General features: G+C 44.2%; 2 protein-coding genes across 6 annotated transcripts in view; one reads left to right on the top strand and one right to left on the bottom strand.

The window, feature by feature from the left end:
- Oseg2 (intraflagellar transport protein Oseg2) overlaps nt 1-11,756 on the bottom strand; it is a 90,813-nt gene extending 79,057 nt beyond the window's left edge. The window contains exons 1-2 of the mRNA XM_055063047.2: nt 11,718-11,756; nt 10,062-10,232 (exon numbers count right to left, since the gene is read on the bottom strand). Coding sequence (XP_054919022.1) covers nt 10,062-10,232; nt 11,718-11,756 — 210 coding nt within the window. The remainder of the gene's footprint in view (nt 1-10,061; nt 10,233-11,717) is intronic.
- A 726-nt stretch (nt 11,757-12,482) lies between these two features.
- LOC126547242 (FIGNL1-interacting regulator of recombination and mitosis-like) overlaps nt 12,483-22,454 on the top strand; it is a 44,421-nt gene continuing 34,449 nt past the window's right edge. For all 5 annotated transcript variants that reach the window (XM_050195191.2, XM_050195190.2, XM_055062861.1 and 2 more), the window contains exons 1-6: nt 12,483-12,725; nt 13,319-13,358; nt 13,482-13,561; nt 13,664-13,759; nt 18,405-18,545; nt 21,338-21,421. In XM_050195191.2, coding sequence (XP_050051148.1) covers nt 12,675-12,725; nt 13,319-13,358; nt 13,482-13,561; nt 13,664-13,759; nt 18,405-18,545; nt 21,338-21,421 — 492 coding nt within the window. In that variant the 5' untranslated portion in view covers nt 12,483-12,674. The remainder of the gene's footprint in view (nt 12,726-13,318; nt 13,359-13,481; nt 13,562-13,663; nt 13,760-18,404; nt 18,546-21,337; nt 21,422-22,454) is intronic.

Here is a 22,454-nt window from a genome sequence, read left to right as displayed (position 1 = left end):
CTGCAAACTATGCGGCAGGGCTCACGCATCTCTTAGACACATTCTCTATGAATGTGAGGTTATATGCAGAGAAAATGCAGTTTCCCCAGATGCAGCTGCGGCGCGATGGACGGCCGCGTTGCGCAGCTCAAACTTCGAAAATCAACTATGGGCCATCCAGCAAGCCCGCGAGGCGGCGAGGAGACAGGATCTCCGGACCCCCTCGGGGGCGGCCTAGGCCCAGGCCACGAATTTGCCGGATTGTCAATAAAGTTGTTACCACCACCACCACCACTATTCCAAAAGGCCGTCCGAATTTTAACAACTTTCAGTTAGCAACGTCGAGAGGTGTTGCAACCGCACCGCTGTCACGAGTTGTTGCAAATGGGTCGCAAGCCCCAAGGGTAGCGTTGGCCTGGCGCCCTGGGGCACAACTGGAAGCATCCGAAGGTCCCGGCAAAGCATGAGTCGACTGGTAACAGAACAACTTGTTTATTCTAGCATCGCAAAAGACCGGGCGGTCAGGTCGACCGAAGTGGAGAGACGGGAGAGCACGTTACTCAACAGAAGAAATCGGAGCCTCCCTTGGTGTCCGGGGGCAGCTGCTCTTATACTCTCGGCGTCGCGGGCAAGAAGGAAGGTCAAGGGATGAGACCACGTGACGGCGGAGCACGGACGAGCTGAGAGACATGTTGAGACGAGTGTAGTGACTCAACCGCCGAGCAGGCGCCGATCAGACCTCCTCGCTTCACACTTGGGGAGCTCCTCTCCCCGGCTGCCGCGCTTTGACAAGCGTGGGCACACACACACACACGCACACGCGAAGACACGTGGCACTGAAACACGCCTGGACGCGCTTGGCGGGGAGGCTTTGCGGCAGCTCCGAACGGGCCAAAATGTCCGCCGCTTTGAACGAAGCCCCGGCGTCCGTTGCATCCGCGCCGGCTATACCGCGCGCCGTAGGCGAAACGTAACAGACCGCCCCGCCGGGGGAAGGAGATCCCGATGGTCAGGGGACTGCATCCGCTGTCCGGAGGGATGTCGCTTGATGATGCTCATAACCGAAGTCGGTCGTCCTTCGGCGTTTCTTGAGCGCAGCGCACAGAGAAGGCCTCGTTCTCTCGTTCAGGTTCACACAGGACACTGCAAAGTGACTTCGGGAGAGTTGACATTTTTGTTCTCGTTCCCGGCAAGCGTTAGAACTACGCCGAAACTCAACCGCTCAGTCAGCAAGCACGGCACAACCCTCACTAAGCCCTGCCAGGCTCTTTCCCCTTTTATACTACTGCCTAGTTCCTTACAGTAGTTTAGCAGCACTCAGAACGCGTCCACAAATCGGAAAATTGCACTAGAAAGCACATCATCACTTTGAAACACTACACAAAAGCAATATGTTAAAAATCCTGCCTCAGGAAGAAAAACATCAGTAACGAACAATTTTGAGGCTGATTCCCACGTTAGGGGCTTCGACTTAAGCCATCGGCGTTACCGTTGAGACTCCCCTTTTTGTAACGCACCTCAAAGGAATGTTGTTGCAAAGCGAGGCTCCAGCGCAGGAGGCGGCCATTTGTGGAAGAGATGGTCTGCAGCCATTGGAGAGGGCAGTGATCCGTCTCGAAGCATGCGAAGCGGAGAACGCAGCGAGCGACCGTACACTAGCTCAGCTGGCGAAAACCCCGTAGCCGCATGCGGCGCGGTCTTTAATGCCAACGTCACCCCAGGCAGACACAGCTCCCAGTCAGTTTGTTGTTCAAACCACAATGCTCTCAACACGCGCTTCATGACGGAGTGGAGCTTCTCAACGGAATTCGACTGTGGGTGGTACACTGAGCTGTGTAACAGCTTTACCCCGCACCTTTCGAGAAAGGCTGTCGTCAAAGCGCTCGTAAACACCGTGCCCTGATCTGACTGGATTTCCGCAGGAAAACCAACTCGCGCAAATATAGACAGTAGTGCATTGACTATCTCAACTGAGCTGAGTTCTTTAAGCGGCACTGCTTCAGGGAACTTTGTCGCTGGGCAGATCACAGTGAAGATGTGTCTGTACCCCGTGGCTAATACCGGCAGAGGTCCCACTGTATCAATAACGAGCCGTCTAAAAGGCTCCGTAATGATAGGTACCAACTTCAACGGCGCCCTCGATTTGTCCCCTGGTTTGCCCACCCGCTGACAGGTGTCACATGTCTTCACAAAGTGGTCTGCGTCCCGAAAACACCCTGGCCAATAGTACTCTTGCAAGAGACGGTCCTTAGTTTTCTTAACTCCTAGGTGTCCGGACCACGAACCCCCATGCGACAAGCGCAACAGATCCTGACGATAGCATTGAGGCACGATGAGCTGATCGAACTCCACTCCCCTGCGGTCTAGATACTTCCGGTACAGGACCCCACCTCTTACCACAAAGCGAGCATTTTTCTTGGCGATACCTTCCTTGACAATTCAGCGTATGTTTTCTAGGCTGCCATCCTTTTTTTGCTCGGCTATCAAAGCCGACCGGCTGACTTTTAGCAACCTATTAAGTCCGTCTGACGTAGGCGCGATGAGCAAATCTGCAGATAGCTCTTCTAACTTTCCCGCATCGGGAATTTCCTCTCCAGTATCTGGTGCCTTCAACGCTACAGGCTCAATTTTATTCAGTTCGGGCGTGCTCTGAATATCAGCTTGCTGCGCCTCTGACCCTTTCTCATTGTTCAACAACGTCGGTCCCGCAACTACCGCCTTTGCAGCGAGCTCCCGAACCTTCGATCTGGTTAAGGCCTGAACGCTAGCCTCACCAAACAAAAGCCCCTTCTCGCGCAGGAGGTGATCGGACCTGTTCGAAAATAGGTACGGGTACTGGGGGGGGGGGGGGGGGGGGGGGCAGCATAGATGACACTGCCGCCTCCGTCTCAAGTGCTCCGAAAGGTCCTTCAATAAGCACTTTTGCTACGGGCAGACACACGCTATGAGCTTCCACGGCTTGCTTGATCCATGCGCACTCGCCCGTGAACATATCGGGTTTTACGTAAGAGGGGTCAACTACATCCATTGTAGCTGCGGAATCACGAAGCACTCGGCACTCTTTCCCGTTTACGAGGAGGTCTCGCATGTAAGGCTCGAGAAGCTTCATGTTCTCATCAGTGCTGCATAATGACAAAAACACTACTTTTGTTTTTGTTTCGGGACACTGCGCCGAAAAGTGACCCGGCTTCTGGCACGTATAACAAACGCGCGCTTGCCTCGTCTCGAACCGCTTTCTGCGTTCGGCTTCGGCTGCCGCCGTCTCCTTACGTTCGGTCGGACTGCTTTCACTCGCATCCGAACTACGTGTGTCCCCCTTTGCTCTCATGGGCGTGAACTTCGGCCTCTCAAACTTGGAGCCAAATTCACCCTTTTGGCCGTCCTTAGCTCCACGAGCCCGACGCGTCACAAACTCCTCGGCTAGCTCAGCGGCTCTAGCCACCGTACTAACGTCTGGCCTATCCAAGACCCAGTACCGCACGTTCTCAGGTAACCGACTATAAAACTGTTCCAGCCCGAAACACTGCAGAACTTTCTCGTGGTCACCAAACGCTTTCTCTTCTTTGAGCCACTCCTGCATGTTTGACATAAGCCTGTACGCAAACTCTGTATATGACTCACTTTTGCCTTTCTCATTTTCCCGAAACTTCCGACGGAACGCCTCCGCTGACAGCCTGTACTTTTTTAGCAGACTCGATTTCACTTTGTCGAAATCCTCTGCCTCCTCTCTCTTCAAGCGAGCGACTACGTCGGCCGCCTCGCCGGGTAACAAAGTGAGCAAGCGCTGTGGCCACGTTTCCCGAGAGAACCCCTGCTTCTCGCACGTTCGCTCAAAGTTAACCAGGAACAAACCAATGTCCTCTCCAAGCTTAAACGGCCGCATCAGGTCAGTCATTTTGAACGATACTCGTTCTCCTGCACCGTGTGCCTGACTTCCATTACGAGCGCGTTCCATCTCTACCTCGAGACGCTTCAATTCCAAAGCGTGTTCGCGCTCTTCTTTTTCTTTCTGCTCTTTAAGTTCGCGCTCATGTCTTCTTGCCCGCTCCTCAATGGTCTCAAGGCATTCCGACAGCTCGTCATCCTCAGCTTCTAACTCAAGAATAGCCCTTGCAGTTCTGGTTTTCTGAGATTGTCTGAGACATCCAGACCCAATTCTCTTGCAAGCTCCAGCAATATCGGTTTGCGCAACGACTTCAAATCCATGGCTGCTCTGAATGCTGCTTTCTCTACTGCCTTCTATTGTCTTGCCGCAAACTAACCCGGCAGCAACGACAACCACAATTACCAGCTCTGTTTCTGACACTAACAAAAGCCTGGCAAAACTCAGAAGAAGAAAGTCCCGCACTCACCAAACCTCGCAGCCAAGAATTCAGCGCAGTCGTTCCGCTGCAGGCAACCAGTCATCACACAGGGCTCGTTGCACTGCTCCCGGATGGTCGTTGTGCTGCTCAGCATACAGTCAACCGCATATCTTCGCTGCTGGCCTCCGTTGTCGCGATCCCACCGCTGGCAGACAGTTGTTGGAACCGCACCGCTGGCACGAGTTGTTGCAAATGGGTCGCAAGCCCCAAGGGTAGCGTTGGCCTGGCGGCCTGGGGCACAACTGGAAGCATCCGAAGGTCCCGGCAAAGCATGAGTCGACTGGTAACAGAACAACTTGTTTATTCTAGCATCGCAAAAGAGCGGGCGGTCAGGTCGACCGAAGTGGAGAGACGGGAGAGCACGTTACTCAACAGAAGAAATCGGAGCCTCCCATGGCCTCCCTTGGGGTCCGGGGGCAGCTGCTCTTATACTCTCGGCGTCGCGGGCAAGAAGGAAGGTCACGGGATGAGACCACGTGACGGCGGAGCACGGACGAGCTGAGAGACATGTTGAGACGAGTGTAGTGACTCAACCGCCGAGCAGGCGCCGATCAGACCTCCTCGCTTCACACTTGGGGAGCTCCTCTCCCCGGCTGCCGCGCTTTGACAAGCGTGGGCACACACACACACACGCACACGCGAAGACACGTGGCACTGAAACACGCCTGGACGCGCTTGGCGGGGAGGCTTTGCGGCAGCTCCGAACGGGCCAAAATGTCCGCCGCTTTGAACGAAGCCCCGGCGTCCGTTGCATCCGCGCCGGCTATACCGCGCGCCGTAGGGGAAACGTAACAGAGGCTATGTCCTTTTATTAACACGCCTATTTGCGACAATTAGTCGTAACGCAGCAGGGAAGTTTCGAATGAGTGCCGTGAACATGCATTAGAAGGGCGTATACCCTCTCGACATTGCTAACTGAAAGTTGTTGAAATTCTGGCGGCCTTTTGGAACATCATTTCTCTTAAATGTTGCCCATCAAGTTAAGCTAGTGCAATGCTGTGAAGTAGATTTCTGCAGGTTCACTGTCCAAAATTCCTGGGTATCTCCGCATGAACTGTTTGCATTTTAGCATACTTTGTGAACGATGCAGTGCATAGACATAAGTACTGCGCGTCATTAAGGTTGTGACCTGTGTGGTACGTAAACAATGCATGAGATTAGACCGTTCCATAAGATGAAAATAAATACAGTTGTACGCATCGCATTTATTTTTATAGCATTCAAGACGCTCAGGTGGGCTAGTTGGTTACAAGTATTATGAAACATGGTTTTAGGGCACATTTTTAGACGGGACGCAGCGAGATCACATGACAAGCGCCGGTCCTCTGTATCTCGCTGTATCCCGCCTAAAATTGCACCGTAAAACCCTGTTTCATAATGGTTTTATAGCATTTAATTAACGACTTCACGAAAGCTTCGTTTCACATAGATTCCAACATTTGCGTTGGTTCTGCGTATTTTGTTGTTGTTGTTGTTTTTCAGTTTGTGTCCACACCATCTTGTAAAAACAAAAAATCGGCAGAGACACTTAAGACTGCTTACGTGTGGGAATGCGAAAGCATTATCCGTTTGTAGACGTGGGGGCGAAGTCCAAAAAAAAACGTCCCTGTCCTGTGCAATGCATGGGGGCACGTTAAAGATCCCCAGGTGGTCGAAATATCCGGAGTCCCCACTATGCTGAGTAGACCATAAATATGATCGCTTTGGTGCAAACAAGAAAGGACGGAAGGGAACAAGGGGAGCGCCATGCAGTATACGAACCGATTAGCCCAGCAACATGTACTTCTGATCCCCACTATGGTGTGTCTCATAATCAAATCGTCGTTTTGGCACGTAAAACCCCACAATTTTGCGGTGGCGCAGCACAGGGGTAATTGGAGATCGGACTGAGAAGCCTTGGTCCTGCAGTGGACTTAAAATAGGTTGTTGCTGTTGTTGTTGTTGTTGTTGTTGTTGATGATGATGATGATGATGATGCTGATGATGATGATGCAAACTTAGCCCTACCTCGGAACGTCATGAATGCGCTCATGTTATACACTCATAACGTGGCGCCACCTCCTCCCCAGTGGCTGCACCGTCACGTGGCCAATGACGCACGCGCTAGGCCACACCTTTAGTCAGCCAGAACAGCGGAGCCGCCGTGGCGTCGGGAAGCTTCATCGCTTCGCACCGCGGAGTCCCGGGTTCGATAGCCACCCAGATCGAAATGCATCAAATTTTCTTTTCAAGGCCATTAATTTACTTTGTTTACAGGGACCTCCCTGATAAAGACGTCAATGCGAGCATTTTTTGACGTATTTTTGCACTTTGCGCCGTCGGCAATTTTCGGTACCACCCGCCGTGGTTGCTTAGTGGCTATGGTGTTGGACTGCTAAGCACGAGGTCGCGGGATCGAATCCCGGCCAAGGCGGCCGCATTTCGATGGGGGCGAAATGCGAAAACACCCGTGTACTTAGATTTAGATGCACGTTAAAGAACCCCAGGTGGTCCAAATTTCCGGAGTCCCCCGCTACGGCGTGCCTCATAATCAGAAAGTGGTTTTGGCACGTAAAACCTCATAATTTAAAATTTGGTACCATCTTTCGGTCACGCCAACTACGACGGATTTTCGCTCACTGGGGGCATATAATGCTTTCGCATTAAAACAATCGTTTTGCACCTTGACTCTCTGTGCCTCCATCTGGGTACCTAGGCCTCTTCGGATAGGCCACCGGAGCTGCGCGCGGTGTGGGTCGACCGGTTTCACAAAGTAATTTTGGAGCGCCACTCAAACGAGAGCTGATCAGCCCTCAGATGCTAATTTCCCCTTCGGTACATCGTATCCGAAAAATAAGGACAAACGTGTTGTAAGCGCTGCCTATTTGTATTGACTACAGAGTCACAGCTAGCCCTTAAACCTTCTTTCCTTTCTTATTTCACATATCGCGCCCTTTCTCTCACGAGGGGCGTATGCAATAAGAACGCAGTTGTATTACATTTGTTGAGGACAGACCCCACAATGACTTGACAGTGACTTCCCATACTTCACAATGACAGGCACAGTCATTGAGAAAGCGGTTCCTAACACACATATAGTTCCGAAATCCCGAAACTATGCCTAGAGTCTGAATTGCGGCAAAGTCACAAACGCTGGTAAACGTGAAGAAAGAAAGAAAGAAAGAAAGAAAGAAAGAAAGAAAGAAAATGCGTTCTACAGGTGATTCTGACTTCGCGTGCAAAAACATATATGCTTATGGTACATATGATTACGTGTTCCGGAAGTCAAATAGGAAAGGAGTTGTGAGAACATCTACACTCTTTCACGAGGATAATTTCACACACTCAAAGAGAGAGAGAGAGAGAGACTAGTAAAACGACACCTTACATATTCTAAAAGAAATGATGTACAGCGCCTGCTAAGTATATAGAAGCTTGAAAATGTTTGTCAGATACATTTCTATGTCACTGTTATCCAAGGTAATATATGCGCTTAGGTCATCACCATTACTTGAGCATGTTCGCTACTGCGCATCAAATAAGCGTTGAATACTACGACAGAGTCTAGCGTAGCGGTACGCTAAAAACGCTTTAATAGCAGAACATTGTACATTGTATAAACACACTACACGGAACGCATTATATAAGTGACACGACGAAATATACAAATGGTAGACCACAATGGTAATTCTGCGAGACACCGCTAGTGACGACCGACCAGCATTTATAACACTGTTCTGTAATCCATCTATCGATCCGGTTAACCATCTTGCGATTTTGCATAAATACACAACCGTGTACCCGTAAAGCCCAAGTTTAGAAGTGGTGAGAAGCAACGCACAACAATGCCATTCGTCATTTTTGTAAACATATATGCACAGACACTTCTGCCTTGTTTCGGTGCAAGAGCGAAGACACATATGCATCTAACAAAAACCCGCAATTTCACACTTCTGGGCTCCTAAGAATTCTCACAGGAGTGTTAATTGGTGGGTGATTAACAAATTATTGTCTTCGCAATCAAAAGTGTGCGCTTTTTTTTACTGTGTCTGGACGCGAGATGTTAATAATAATAATAATAATAATAATAATAATAATAATAATAATAATAATAATAATAATAATAATAATAATAATAATAATAGGTGTTTATTAAAGTGCCCAGGAACAACCTCGAGGGTCTTGGTGCTGGCGCACTCGGCAAAACAATGCACAGGAAGAACAATGCAAGCTCCCACACACACACACATACGCACATGCACACGCGTGCACACACACACACAAAAAAAGAACAGAGCATAAAATGTGTACACGAAGAGGCTCGATTGCGCAACATTTGGACGACACACACAGAAGAGAAACACACACCACAGCGCGCTAGCCTCTAATATGCTATACCAACACGCCCAGTCCTCAACCTTGGCAAGTTTCGTGTACACGAAGAGAATACAAAGCAATAGTGGAGAAACAGAAATAAAGGATTACAGAATGACGGAACACACAACAGATATGAGAGCTTTTGTCCAGTTATTGAAATTCCTCTGCAACTCCTTTCAGGAAAATATTAAAACTACGCATGAAAATATCCAGCCACTTTGAATGGGCGTTATATATCGCCTGCACTCTATATAGAGGGTCACAAAAATCTGAAGGCTGAAATTCGCGCTGTTTTCTTGGGCCTTTCTGCAGAATGTAAAAGCGCACATTAGAAAGCAAGTGCGAGCAGCAGATTTTTCCATGTAATAATTTGTGAAGAAAAAGAACATCCGATTTATTGCGTCTACAGGTGAGGGTAGGTAACGTGAGTGTCTGTGTTAGCTCTATGGAGATATGGAAGGCTTTTGACAGAATCGATGTTTAAATATAGATGTGAACTTTTTTTGCACATTTTCGAGAAGCTCACAATTTGACCGACAAGTGCCGCCCGAAACGACGGAGGCGTACCCAAAAACTGGAAAGCATACGCTCTTATATAAAGTTACAAATGGCCCAGGTTGTTTGAAGTCTGTTGTCACCCGAGGTACTGTGCCGAGCGTTCGAAGTGTACGCTGCCTCGTCTGTTGAGCGTGGGGCGAGAAACTGAGGGAGCTATCGAAGTGCACTCCAAGGTCCTTCGTTCCCCGAGCTCTTGGCAGGAGAACGTCTTTAACGCTATAGGGAAACAAAGCCCTGTTAATCTTCCGCGTGAAGCTTACAACTTTCGTTTTTGATGCATTTATAACCATCTTGTTTCCAGCGCACCATGACGCAAAATTCGCGATGTCCTTCTGAAGAGCGGCGCAATTATTAACATTTTTTACCACTGTGAAAAGTTTCGCGTCATCAGCATGTAACAAAATTGAAGAGTGTGAATGACTGCCGAAACGCCGTTAATAAACAGCGAGAAAAGAAGAGGGCCCAGGACAGACCCTTGAGGAACTCCACTTGTAACCGCATAAATTTCTGACGACTGACCATTTACGCTAAGGTATAGCAGTACCGGTGGCGTAGGTAGGTTCTTGTCAGCGCTATGACAGAGCGGTGCAGATAATAATAATAATAATAATAATAATAATAATAATAATAATAATAATAATAATAATAATAATAACGATTATGATGATGATGATGACGACGACGACGACGACGGCTTTTTTAATAACCGGCTTTCAGTCGATGGAATTGCCGCGCGTTTTACAAGTCGTCCTCGCAACGTGTCCCTCACACTTAAGTGCAGTGGATATAAATTTTGGTGCGCACCTTGGAGTCGATGGGCTTGGTAGAGAACTTGTCGCGGCGCTCTCCCATGTCGTCGAAAAGCAGCACGACCCTGTCAGCCGTGCAGACGGCCAGTTTGACGTTGTTGGGAGACCATGCCATCGCCACCACCTTGGCCGCCCCGTCCTGCGCTTGGATGCCACTCACTACGGCCTTCCATGTGTATAACACGCGCACACGCACACACGCATACAAATACACAACAAAAGTAGCGTTGGACCGGTGCTCTTGAAGCACACATTTAGCTAAGCGTACATAAAGAGCAAACGCAGGCTCGTGAAACAGGAGGTCCTGATGTTTAATTGCTGTCGGGAAGCCTCCTTAACCACGATGTTAAACTGTGGCAGCGCTGATATTATTTAATATGGTTCATATTTTGCGCAGTGAGCGTACAACAGCAAATACAAAGCAAAAAGCGTGAGAACGTAACAAAGGGAAAAGCGTTTACTCCATCCAAAGCAATAACGTATAGTCGGCGTCACCCTTAATTGAAGAGCGCGGGAACAGCGGCCTACTTGCAGAGCGCGGGAACGGAGCCGACTGTACGTCAGAAGACTAAACGTTGTTGGCATACCAAGTTAGAGGTCCACACCTTTCATTGGACTCGCGCACTCAGTGCAATAATTTAATTCTGTCTACAATACGTATATATATATATATATATATATATATATATATATATATATATATATATATATATATATATATATATATATATATATATATATATATATATATATGTGTGTGTGTGTGTGTGTGTGTGTGTGTGTGTGTGTGTGTGTGTGTGTGTGTGTGTGTGTGTGCGCGTGTGTGTGTGTGTGTGTGTGCGTTTGGAGCGTAGTATACATTCTAAAAGCGTTTACACCCTTTAAAGTGTACGTGTCACGCTGAAAACGCGCGTGCCGTTCGTTGGATTTTGGAAAAGACAAGCGGTGCAAACATTTCTTAGGATATATGTAGTGACCTTTTCCTCTTATTATATCGGTGTGCTGCATATATATGAAAACCACAGGCCATACCAAATTAATGCTTTCGCCTAGTGACAGCTGTAGCTGAAGGTTCACGAAGTTTTCTTCAGCACATGCATATATCTCTTTTCCATATCAGAATGGCAAATTGGGCAAACTGGTGGTTCTTCATGTTGAAAGCAAAACCAGGTAGCATGAAAAACGCGAAAGATGCAACTCAGGGACTGAAGGCATGAAAAAGAAAAAAAAGGAAAAGACGGCGGGAAGAAAACGGGATGCTTTACTTTCGGTTCCATAACTTGCAATACTTACGATCTCGCAATTAACTCTCTCAGCAGTTGAAAAAGTGCTATATAACGCTTGAACACAACAGGCTAGAAATGTCATTCTTTCTGCAGCGTATCTTTAAGTATATGGGGTGCTTAATAGGTCAGTAACTCGATGGACGTTCCAGTTAAACATTATCACTAGTTGAACTAACTTACCCGGAAACTTCTTTAACGCCACGTTAAGAAATAAGGCGAAAGACATATTGCACTTCCACTTGCAAACAGCATTCTTACTGTACGAGTTTCGTTTAAGCGATATGATACAAGAATACTGGAACCAATTTAACGATTATATGCGCGAATATTTGAACAATTTCTCTTTCAGACAGACTTGTACGCACCTGAGGGGGCATTAGCGTCTTCAAGTACCTTATATGCATGTCTAAAGCTGCGCGCTCACAATCAAGTATCAACTTGCGCACGGCAGATGCGGAAAAAATTCGCCGGTCGTGTTTGTATGAGTTGTTGGGATTTTGTTTCCATGGTAACGCAAAAAAAAAAAGTCCACAGTCATCTGTTTATCATTTATTGAGCACCATAAGAAGTTCTTTATTTAGTGCTGTAAATGAAAATTTTCTTTCATAAGGCATCAAGAAGTCGATAATGTCTTAAAGCGCGAACTGGACTCACCCACGCCCACTCACCTCGACGACGACGACGGCTCCGTCAAAGTGATCGAGCCCACTTACATCGAAAGGAGCCAAAAATATCTGCAGGAACTACTCTGCGTTGCGCAGTAAAACGGTTGGGAAGCGATATGCAACCATTAAGTTTCTGTGAAGTGCTGCCCAACTTTGTGACACTGCAAGTTCTGAATGGGCATTAGGCTTTGCATTTACTCCGAGATAACGGCGTTCCGCTGTTGCAACTCCACATGAAAGTCTCAAAGGCCATGCTTTTGGTGCATTGCAATGTTGCCAATTTTCTCAAACGAAAGGGCTGAATTCATTGAATTTATAAATTATAATCAAGTGCTATGGTTATAATCCAGTGACAAGTGCATAATCAAGTGGTATCTCCAAAACACCCGTTTTGTTTTATCTACGAAATACCAGAATCAGGAAACATTGAGCAATAAAAATGTCATGTGTGTTTTGGACCGTTTCGGACATTGCATCCGGCGACCATGTACAAAGTTATAGCGGGATTCTTGTTTTGAGGTTCCCACTTGTATTAGAAAGCATCCTGTATATGTGTGCCTGAACTTTACGTCTGAAAAGCCAGTAATGCCTACTTAAGTGAACAGATCAGTATCTTCGTCTAATGTTGTTATTGACGGGGCTCTGACGAGGTTCAAAATGTCCGAGAGAAACCAGAATTGGTTGGCGCAAACTGCGTCTGCTTTGATCGTATCCTTCTCTTGCTTGATTTTCTTCTGCGCTGTAACTGTGCACATTACTAGTGTGGTACACAAAGATCTAGCATTGTAAGGTATGCATATTATTTGCAAATTACAATAGTGCGGGGTTTTCACTCACAACAGCACGCAGTCGATTACAGACCGACCTTCGGCCGAAACTTGACTAGCTGTCTAATCTTTTACACTTTGAACACCGTCTGTGCAATCGCCCTTATTCATTACTGTACAATATGGTGCAACACTCCACATTACTATACAGCACTGTACAGGAACTTAACAAAGTATGTGGATGCTCCAGGGCCAGTTGAATGCATGAATGAAGTATCGGCGGCCACATATTCATTGTAGCGAAAATCAAAAGCGCTCGTGTACCGTGCTTTGAGTACACGTTAAAAAATTCCAAGGGGTCGAAATTAATCCGGTGCCCTCTGCTGAGGCACCTCATCGGCCGATGCGCAGCTGTGGGACGGCAAACAAAACACACAACACATGCAAACTGATCCATTCTGCGCTGTACATTCTTACCTGGAGCCTTTTTGCACTAGATCAGTGAAAGCGTTTCGCATCCTTAGCCATTTTCAGGAGAGTGTACAAAACGGATCCTCGGAACAGTCATACGTAGGTGAGAAACGATACAATGAAGCACATCTGCATCTTAAGTGCAGTCGCTCGCAGTTATGCCGCATGGTTTTGTATCGCGGGGGCTAACGCTCAATTAACAATACCGGCATTGTCACTTTAACAGGCCTCCTGAGGGACATATGTTTCCTGAACCCAAAAGAGCTTGTGATAGACTGCAGCATCGCAAACAACGTTTTATCCACAGTAAGATCGCATCGCATATCATTTGAACCTTTCCCCCTTACAAATGTTGATTTCGTGCCGTCTTATTAAATAACTTCATTAATAAACTCATTTTTTTTTTAGGTTCTTCAGAAGTTTGACTCCACGTGTCAAACACTAGTTGAAAGATGTCAAGCCTCCAACACGTCTGAAGACAAAGAGCTTTTTGATTTGATAGAGGTATGGCCCATCATTCAGCATCTTATTTTTAAGATGTGTCACAACGTTAACATTTTCATTGCTGTTCCTATAGAAACTGATCAGTTTCAATGACTCATTGATGTTGGAATTCTACTAGCAACATCATGCACCATCTGAAATGACAACTGAACTTTACCTATTTGTCAGATTTGACAATTTTCAGTAGATTGGGGAGGCTCAAAAAATAAAACTTCGACTGGAGGTATCGTCGAAGCTATCCTCCAATGCTCCTAGCACTTCTTCAATAAAAAGATTCAATATTTGCGCTTTGGTCAATTCAGCAGCATAATTTTTAAGTGGCAGCTGCAGTGAAGACACAGAAACTTCTCTCAGGTTGTCAATTTTCCGATTTTATCGATTTCTCAAAGAACAGTAGATGCTCATGAGTATGTGTTAGCTTGAAAATTGTGTTTGACTAATATCAAGTGCAGCTTTATTTTCCTCATTGTGGGTTGACTTTATCCATCAGCGCTTTGACAGCATGTGTACAAATTATTATGAGCAACCCTTCTCGTTGTGGGGGGTTTTCCCTGCCACATTCAACCTGCCACGATGACTTGGTGGCTATGATGCTGCGCTGCTAAGCACAAGGTCGTGGGATCGAATCCCGGCTGCAGCAGCTGCATTTTGATAGGGGCAAAATGCAAGAATGCCCGGTGTCCCGTGCATTGGAGGCACGCTAAAGATCCCTTGGTGGTCAGAATTAATCTGGAGTCCCCCACTACGGCATGCCTCATAATCAAATCATGGTTTTGGCATGTAAAAACCCTGAATTCATTCGTTCATTTTCACTCACACAAGAGCACACAATCGATTACATACCGACTTCAGCCGAAGCTTGGTTAGCTGTCTAATCTCTTACATTTTGAACACCACCTGTGCAATCGCCCTTGTTCGTTGCTGTACAATATCATGAAACACTCCACATTGCTGAACAGCACTGTACAGGAACTTGACAAAGTATGTGGAGGCTCCAGGACCAGTTGAACGCACACTAGACCACCTTGCTTGCACAGAAAAGCTGATCGAACACAATAACCAAGCATGAGGAAGCTTCTGCATGCTCCCTGACCTGACAACCATTCTTTCGCAAGCCTAAAGAATGCATTAAAAAACAACCAAGTGCCTGCTGCAATGAGTAAAAACACATGGAATAGGAACATGAATAGGTACAATAGTGTACTTGGCTGTTTTCACATTTGTGAAGTTACTGTTTTCCCACATAGCATGGGCATCACTATGGCTCCTGTTGACACTAACAAACCCTCATAATTTTTTTTTTTGCATCATTTAACTTACGAAAGTTGGGAACTAGGAACCAGGTGCATATTTTGTATATTTCAGATTTTTTTTGCTTTCAGTACTTACGCTAAAAATAGCAAATTGTTGCTTTTGTGCTCCTTGACGAGCTTCTTTGAAGATTCACATAAGAATTTTCAGAAATTGTCTGAGCAATTATTACTGCTATACATTCATTCAAAGCACCAGTGATCAGGCTATAATTTTATGTATTGCAGTATATGTTGCGACTACTATGCCTTGAAATAAGATGTTAAAACATGAAACCACTGAAAATGAACACATTTCTAGCAGTAACGAAAGAGTTAAGGGGAAAATAGGATTTTCTGCTTAAAGTATTACATCATATTTATCTTCTGTAGGGCAGTTTTAGAGACCCGTCATGTGTATTGAACAATTAAAAAGTTGAAAATCTTATTTTTAGTGATAAGAAGACGCCCGAAATGTACTATGCCAACAGCCGTTAGTTACAATGGGAGTACAGAAATGATATTCTTGAAATGATTTAGCAGTAATGTAGTAAGCATAGACTGTGCATTGAACTAAGATGTCTACTATGTGACAAATATACAGCATGGTTGCAACCCGAAAGGTCTAAAGAGCTTTTTTTGTGAAAGTTCAAGATCCGATTTTGTTTTGCCACAGGTGTCATCTATGCAGAAAACCATCCTTAAAGGGTGGTGGCAAAGACTCAAGCAAGCAAAAATTGGATAGATTTTTAATGCATAGCATGTGCAGTGTGGACAGCTTGGCAGCATGGCCATTTGTCCCATAGATGGCTGAAATAAGAACGACCGAAATTTCGAATGCCTTACGGCATGCCATTCGATACTTTGGACTCCACCAGCACGACTTTGTGCTAATTCAGTCTCCGAGTTTAGTAGTAAGAGCAGCAGTTGTTGCTTTGATATGTCGCCAGTGCTTCCTCGAAACCAATACTAGCAAAGCCAAGTCAATAGAAGTTGCTGACAGCACCCAAACCAAAGGAAGAACTAGCTGCTAAATTCGCTTTTTGATGCCTAGCATTGCTAAACAGTGTTAATACAGTGAATGTCATACAGTATGCACCCCTGCACATTTTCCTGAGTAAACTGAACTCTTGCTAATGCGAACATATTTCTCCGGTCCCTTGAAATTCCGTTTAGCAAGATTCTACTGTACTTCAGAAATGTACCTTTCATGTGCAGCTGTAACTGCTAACATTGGGAGCGTTCGACAGCCCAGTAAGAAGTAAATAAGAACACCACGAACAGCTCTAAGTCTTAATGCCACACAGGCATAATTAATGGCATTTAAGTATGAATGCCAATAAGTATGTCTGAGTGGCACAGCATGAATGGTTATAAACTTTAAGGCATTAAGCAGTTAATGTCATTTTTTGTGCCCCTGTGGCACAGGTATTATAATATAGTTCATTGCGTACCCTAATGCGTGATGGAGCGTACAATGATTTATTGAGGAACATTTATTCCTTAATAACTCATTGTCATAAGTGTTGCAGTTCTAAGTGTTCCCACAATAAGGAATTCGAGGAAATCAAGTTTTAATAAAAATGAAAGGAAAGGTTTGCAGCTTTCTAGTTTTAGAAATGCATTGTCCGTTGTGGTGAAAACTCACCACAGCCGAGGAGGGCTGTGGTGAGATTTTCTTTTGTTTGCGTTGCAGCTAGTCATTTCTTATGGATATATTTTAACCGACTGGTCCCTAGTTCCTTATGAGGTATACTGTAATGTTGTGGTGGGCAGATTCAATGCTGGCCAGCATCAACATATTGATTGTAATTGTGTTCTCATTGTTGAAGTGAGCAATATACATGCCAAACAAGAGAATGGAAAACATGTATACATATTTGGCAGTTCGTTGCATGTTGTGCATGTCTTGCTGAGAAGAGAAAATAGCTTTGATGGTGAAGCATCACAGATTAACCTTTAACACTTTTTTTGTGCACCAGGACCAAATGTAACAAATGAAGCTTCACATATACTGCTGATTTGCGTAAAATCGCCAGTTTCTGTGGTCATGTGGTGTCAGTTTTAATTTCATACAAACTTCCGCCAGTGGTTCAGAAAGTGCATATAACCTTTGAACAGAATAAACTCAGGTTAGCCAGCTCTAAAGAGGTCTATTATCCATTTTTCTTCATTTAATAATTAAATAAAGCCATAAATATCACTCTTTCCACAACACATAATTGAGTGCATAAGGATGCTTGAAATATCTTAAGCAGGGGCTTGTTTAGAGAATAATTGTGTTTTCACTGGTAACACACCTTAAAAGAGTTGTGCTTTGCTGTCAATCTGATACTTGACCAAACACAGCGCGCAAATCTAGTGGCAAGTGGTGAAGTCTAACCCTGGGCATTTAGCTTGAGATTACAGGAGCAACGAGCAACTGGAAAAGGACAGCTATACTTTGTTGTACAGCACCTGTTGCAGTCAGTGATAGGCCGTAGAGTTGATGGAAAGACTGCAGTCGACTAATGTGAATTCAAGCTTTTGGTAGAGCACAAATTTTTGTTTTAATTATCTCAAGTTGAACAAAGTTTTGAGCTATTATGCAAAACGATACACACACAAAGAAATGTACAAGAGTGAGCGACTGGGTGTTGCCAAGTTCCATGGCAGAGAGAAGAGAGTCCTTGCACATGCATGTCTAGGATGGCAAGGGTAACACTTGACTTGGATTTCTGCTATTCATGTCTTACAAATGTCGCCGAATGTTTTTGGCTGCTTTGCTGAGCCCTGGGAATCCAGCCAGAAAGATTGAATTAATCGAAAACCTTGATTTTACTAATCTGCTTCAAAATGCGTAGAAAACATTGAAGCCAAGCCAATTTCTGAGAAGTTATTTTATTTTCCAGTCTCAAATTACTTGAGTATCGCACCTTGACTGTATATGGAATAAGATTCCCAAGAACAGTACTGCAATATGAAGTTTCAGATAGCTTGGATCACTCTCAGAGGGATGAGAATGGCTTTTATCTGCAGAGCTTTTTCATTGAAACCAATGAGAATAGCGGCAACAGTATACTTGCTGGTGCTTGCAACCCATGCAAGGCTTGCTAGAAAGTGAAGATCCTTGAGATGCTTACATATATGGACGTGGCTGATCCATCGCTGCCCAATGTATTTTGTTCAGATGTGTGAAATCTTTCCATTGTACATACAGCTGTAGACAATAAGGAATATATAGTTAATTTTGTGGTTTGATGTAAGCATTTATTGTTTGTTCATTTGTGTGTTATTGTGTAGTTATAATAATTTCCCAATATTTGTATTTTGAAAACTGATGCCGCCTCTGTCTTTCTGCTTCTTCATGTTTCTAGGTGGCAGTTGCCTCGGTGAAATCAGCAAAAGCACTGTTCGAGCGGGTCTCATTTGGTGATGATGTGACAAACGAGGGAAAGCTAGTACTTTTTTCTTTGGGACTTGATTTGGTTCATTCTTCATACGCTCATTGGAAAGTAGTAAGTATCTTCTGCAATACAGTTCACCATGAAGCTGGACAGTTGCACTCCTCATTTATTTATTTATTTATTTATTTATTTATTTATTTATTTATTTATTTATTTATTTATTTATTTATTTATTTACTTATTTCTTTGTTTGTTTGTTTGTTTGTTTATTGAACACTGCAGACATAGTCCAAGCAGGGAGGAGAAAAAATACATGCAATGGCAACAAGTGAGGCAACCAAGAAGAATACAACAATGAAAAAAGTCGCAGCTTCGCCCGAAAGGCGAAGCATCGATTGCGATAGCAAATTAGTAGACATCTATACAAAGTAAAGATAGTAGCTTTATCGGCCGTATAGACTTGTAAACATTCGCTTACTAACTAAATTAACAAGCATGGTGTCACACGCGCTCAAGCAAACATGAACACATATCACTCAATGACCGTGCAAATTCGCTGTCAAAACGCTGGAGGGAAGAAGTGCAGCAGCAGAAAGAGAGAAAGAGAGTGATTGTGACGAAGAAGCAGCAGTGAGCGAATTGACCTTCATGCTGCCTCTCGCTTCAACGTGAACTAAGCGGCGAGAACACAGCACACATGAAGCTATCGACCCTTTCCTAGATGTCTAGACTCTGTCCCCATCGCAGATCGCTTTCATATGGCCTGCGCGTCCCGCCATACGCATCACCTGCCAGTGTAGAACCCCTCCCCCCAGTGCCTGACGTGCAATGGAAGACAGTGTGCTTCCTCCCCTGCTTCCTTCCTTGCGCACGCGAGATTGAGCCGCCATTGTCGGCTCACCCTCTCATGCTTTCACTCACACATACAGCATATGGCGCATGGGGATGACGTTATCGCCCTTGGACTTTATACGGAACATCAAGGTGATGGTGACAGCGGAAATGCGCCTGGAGTATCCATGTAATTGCTATCACAATAAAACAGAAAATGATTAATACAAAATTAGGACCTGCATTCAATTAGACATTTCCATTCTGTTATAGTATGGAGGGAAAATACTTTTATGTGTCTGTTTGTGCAAAAATAGTGTTAACATGTGCCGTGCACGGTGACGAGTGGGTCTAGTCGATAACTGTGATAAACATGGAGATGGGTTGAGGGATAAATTGTTAGAATGAAGTAACTTAAGGGGGAATTCAAGTCATTTTTTTTTCTTCCAAGCTCAAGCCATTAGAAGTAATTAATTTCCAGTAGTTTGGCGGGAGAACCAGATTTTGAAAACTTGTTGAATTGAAAAGAGTTGAAAATTTGTTGAAATCGGCGCGGCCTAGGCCAATTGCGCACGGCGCAACCGAACGCGCGCTCCTAACAATCATCCCCAATCGTGCCCTTGGTTCATTGATTGATCTGCAGAAGCTTTTGACGCATTTTTTAGCTGACTTTATATATCGAATTCTGGCTATATCGAACTATTTCGCGATCACAGCGCTGTTCCATATATTGAGGTTTGACTGTATTTGTAGCTGCTTACTTCATAAAGAGGTGTTGAATCTAAGTTGTAAGTCCAAAGTAGTTTGGTAATTGCTTGTGTGCCATTCACTTTTATCTGTGGTGAGTGGCATTCCCTAGCACCTGCATGTATGCATATAAAGACAAGGGAATGGTGCGAAACTTAGTTCTAGATATAGATGTCACATCCTTGAGCACCTACGTGAGTTTACAGTGCTGCAAGGTACAACACCCAGTGTAAGTGATGATAAACCTGTATGGTTAGTGTCAGTACACATGAGTTTACAATGTTCACCATGTGCTGGAGACATGTAATTTGCCGTTGTCTCAAGTTTATCAGACAGAAAATTGTAGCATAAGCTTATGGAAGTGTAAAGTAAAGTTTTTGTTGGCTTCTTATAATATGACTAATAAAAATCGGGCCCCTCGGTTAACCCCCTTTCTTCAAGCTTATGGAAGGGAACTCAACTTTTTAAGCTTTAGCATGATTATCTGCATTGGGGGATATTATCAGATTAAGTCCTAGCGCTGCATTTGGGCTAACGTGAATATACGTGATGGTATTAAAACGCTTCAAGACTGGCTCTGCTTTGAAAAAAATAATTTATCTAATTCCAAAATTAAAAACCCAACTCAAGAGTCGCTGTTTTGACACGACTGCTGAAATCAAGACCGAATTGCGAAAGGTGCTTGACTCATACAAGAAAGAATACTTCCAGTAAATATTTGAAAAGGGACAGGAACATTGAAAGTGCTGTATTGCTGTGCAGGGGGACTCTTTAGTTAAATTACGTTTTTAAAACAGAGCCAGTCTCGAAACTTTGTGATACCACCTCGTGCCTACATGTGAAGTTTTTCAATCTTGCATTTTTATGTAATGAGTGCACTTTGGAGATATGTTAGCTGTTATTCAGACACTTCATAGTCATATTTACTGCTACAATATTATTTGTACAGTAAATTAACTCTAATTATATGTTTGCTTTGATTATAAACCTTAAGCATTTTATAGCTCCACTCCATCTGTATGAAAGGGAAGCTTTTCCCTTTCATGACACTTTCTCCACCTTGCGGGATTCTTTAGAAATGATTTGTCGTACCCCTTGTATATGTTTCAAGAATGCTAATAGTGTCTGCTAATAAAAATAACAAATAAATATACTTTTGTTTCCACTTTGTTTCTCTTATGATACATGTATATATGTTGGTTATATTATAGTGATGATGCCAAGGAGTGTATATCATGGAGATTATGAAACAGTTACTTTATGCACGCCTTTGCACACAACTGAGCTAATACCCTGTGAAACATAGCTTTTATAAACTCTTGCAGTACAAAGCTGTGTACGGAGAACATTTCAGTAAAGTGGAAGATACTCTTGGCAATCTTTCCAACCAGACCGTGCAGCTGCAGATGGTAAGCACTGTAAAAGAAACTGATTATACTTCTTGTTAAATTAAAAATAATTATACTTACAGATTTGTAGCATGAGAGATGCAAAAGATTTGATTATTTATTGGTTTACTACTGCCACACGTTGGTCATCATTTGAAAACGATGAACAGTAACTGTATTGAAAATGCCACTTCATGGTTTATAATAGAGGTTCAGACAGATTGGCTTAGTTGATGGCTGTAATTTCATTTATTGGCAGCTTATTACATGCTATGTCACCAAAAAAAGATAATATTGCACACTGTCCAGGAAAGAGACAGTGCTAACATAGCATTTAATGAATTCTGAGCACCAGAATGTGTTGAAAGACAGCACACCGAAATTCTAGCTGACATACCAGGTTTAAACAGACACTAAAGAAAAACTAAGCTGCATTACTAAATTGTACTTCTGCAATTTCAAAATAGCCACAATTACCATGGCAACAGGCTTTGTAATTCAGGAAAGACGCAGTCTACATGGGCATAGTTAATCATTTGTCAGTAAAGAAGGACTGCATTGCATTCTAATAGAACCAAAGACTCAGCCTAGCAAGTTTTGAGAACTTTTCCTGTGCCAAGGTACGAGAAGATACATAAAAATTCGTGAAGTCATATTGGTACACCAGCGTTGAGGTTTTGGCATAAAATTCGAGAGAGAGAGAGAGAGAGAGGAGCTTGGCCTTTATATTCTACAGCAATACTAATAATTTTTTGTTGCAAAATGAATGAAAATATTGTTTTCAATTAATACTTTACTAGTCTGAACTGATTTAGTGTTGTTCTTTAGTGTCTCTTTAAGCTCATATGAAATTTGATGCAAGAACCTAAGTTTAGATTCATACATAATATTACTGCAAGTAAGCATCACAACTTTATGTTTTTTGTTTTCTATATTTTCTTACTGTCACTGGTCACAACAAAAGTGTTTGTTGTGTTTCTTAATATTAAATGGTCCTGAGCCTCCCCCTTACCTTGGTGAGTAAACACATTCCATGGGTAGACCACGGGGCTGT

Source organism: Dermacentor andersoni, chromosome 1 (genome assembly GCF_023375885.2).
Source record: "Dermacentor andersoni chromosome 1, qqDerAnde1_hic_scaffold, whole genome shotgun sequence".
Lineage (NCBI taxonomy): Eukaryota > Metazoa > Arthropoda > Arachnida > Ixodida > Ixodidae > Dermacentor > Dermacentor andersoni.
Note: the sequence above shows the minus strand (reverse complement) of the source record. Positions and strands in the feature narration are given on the sequence as shown.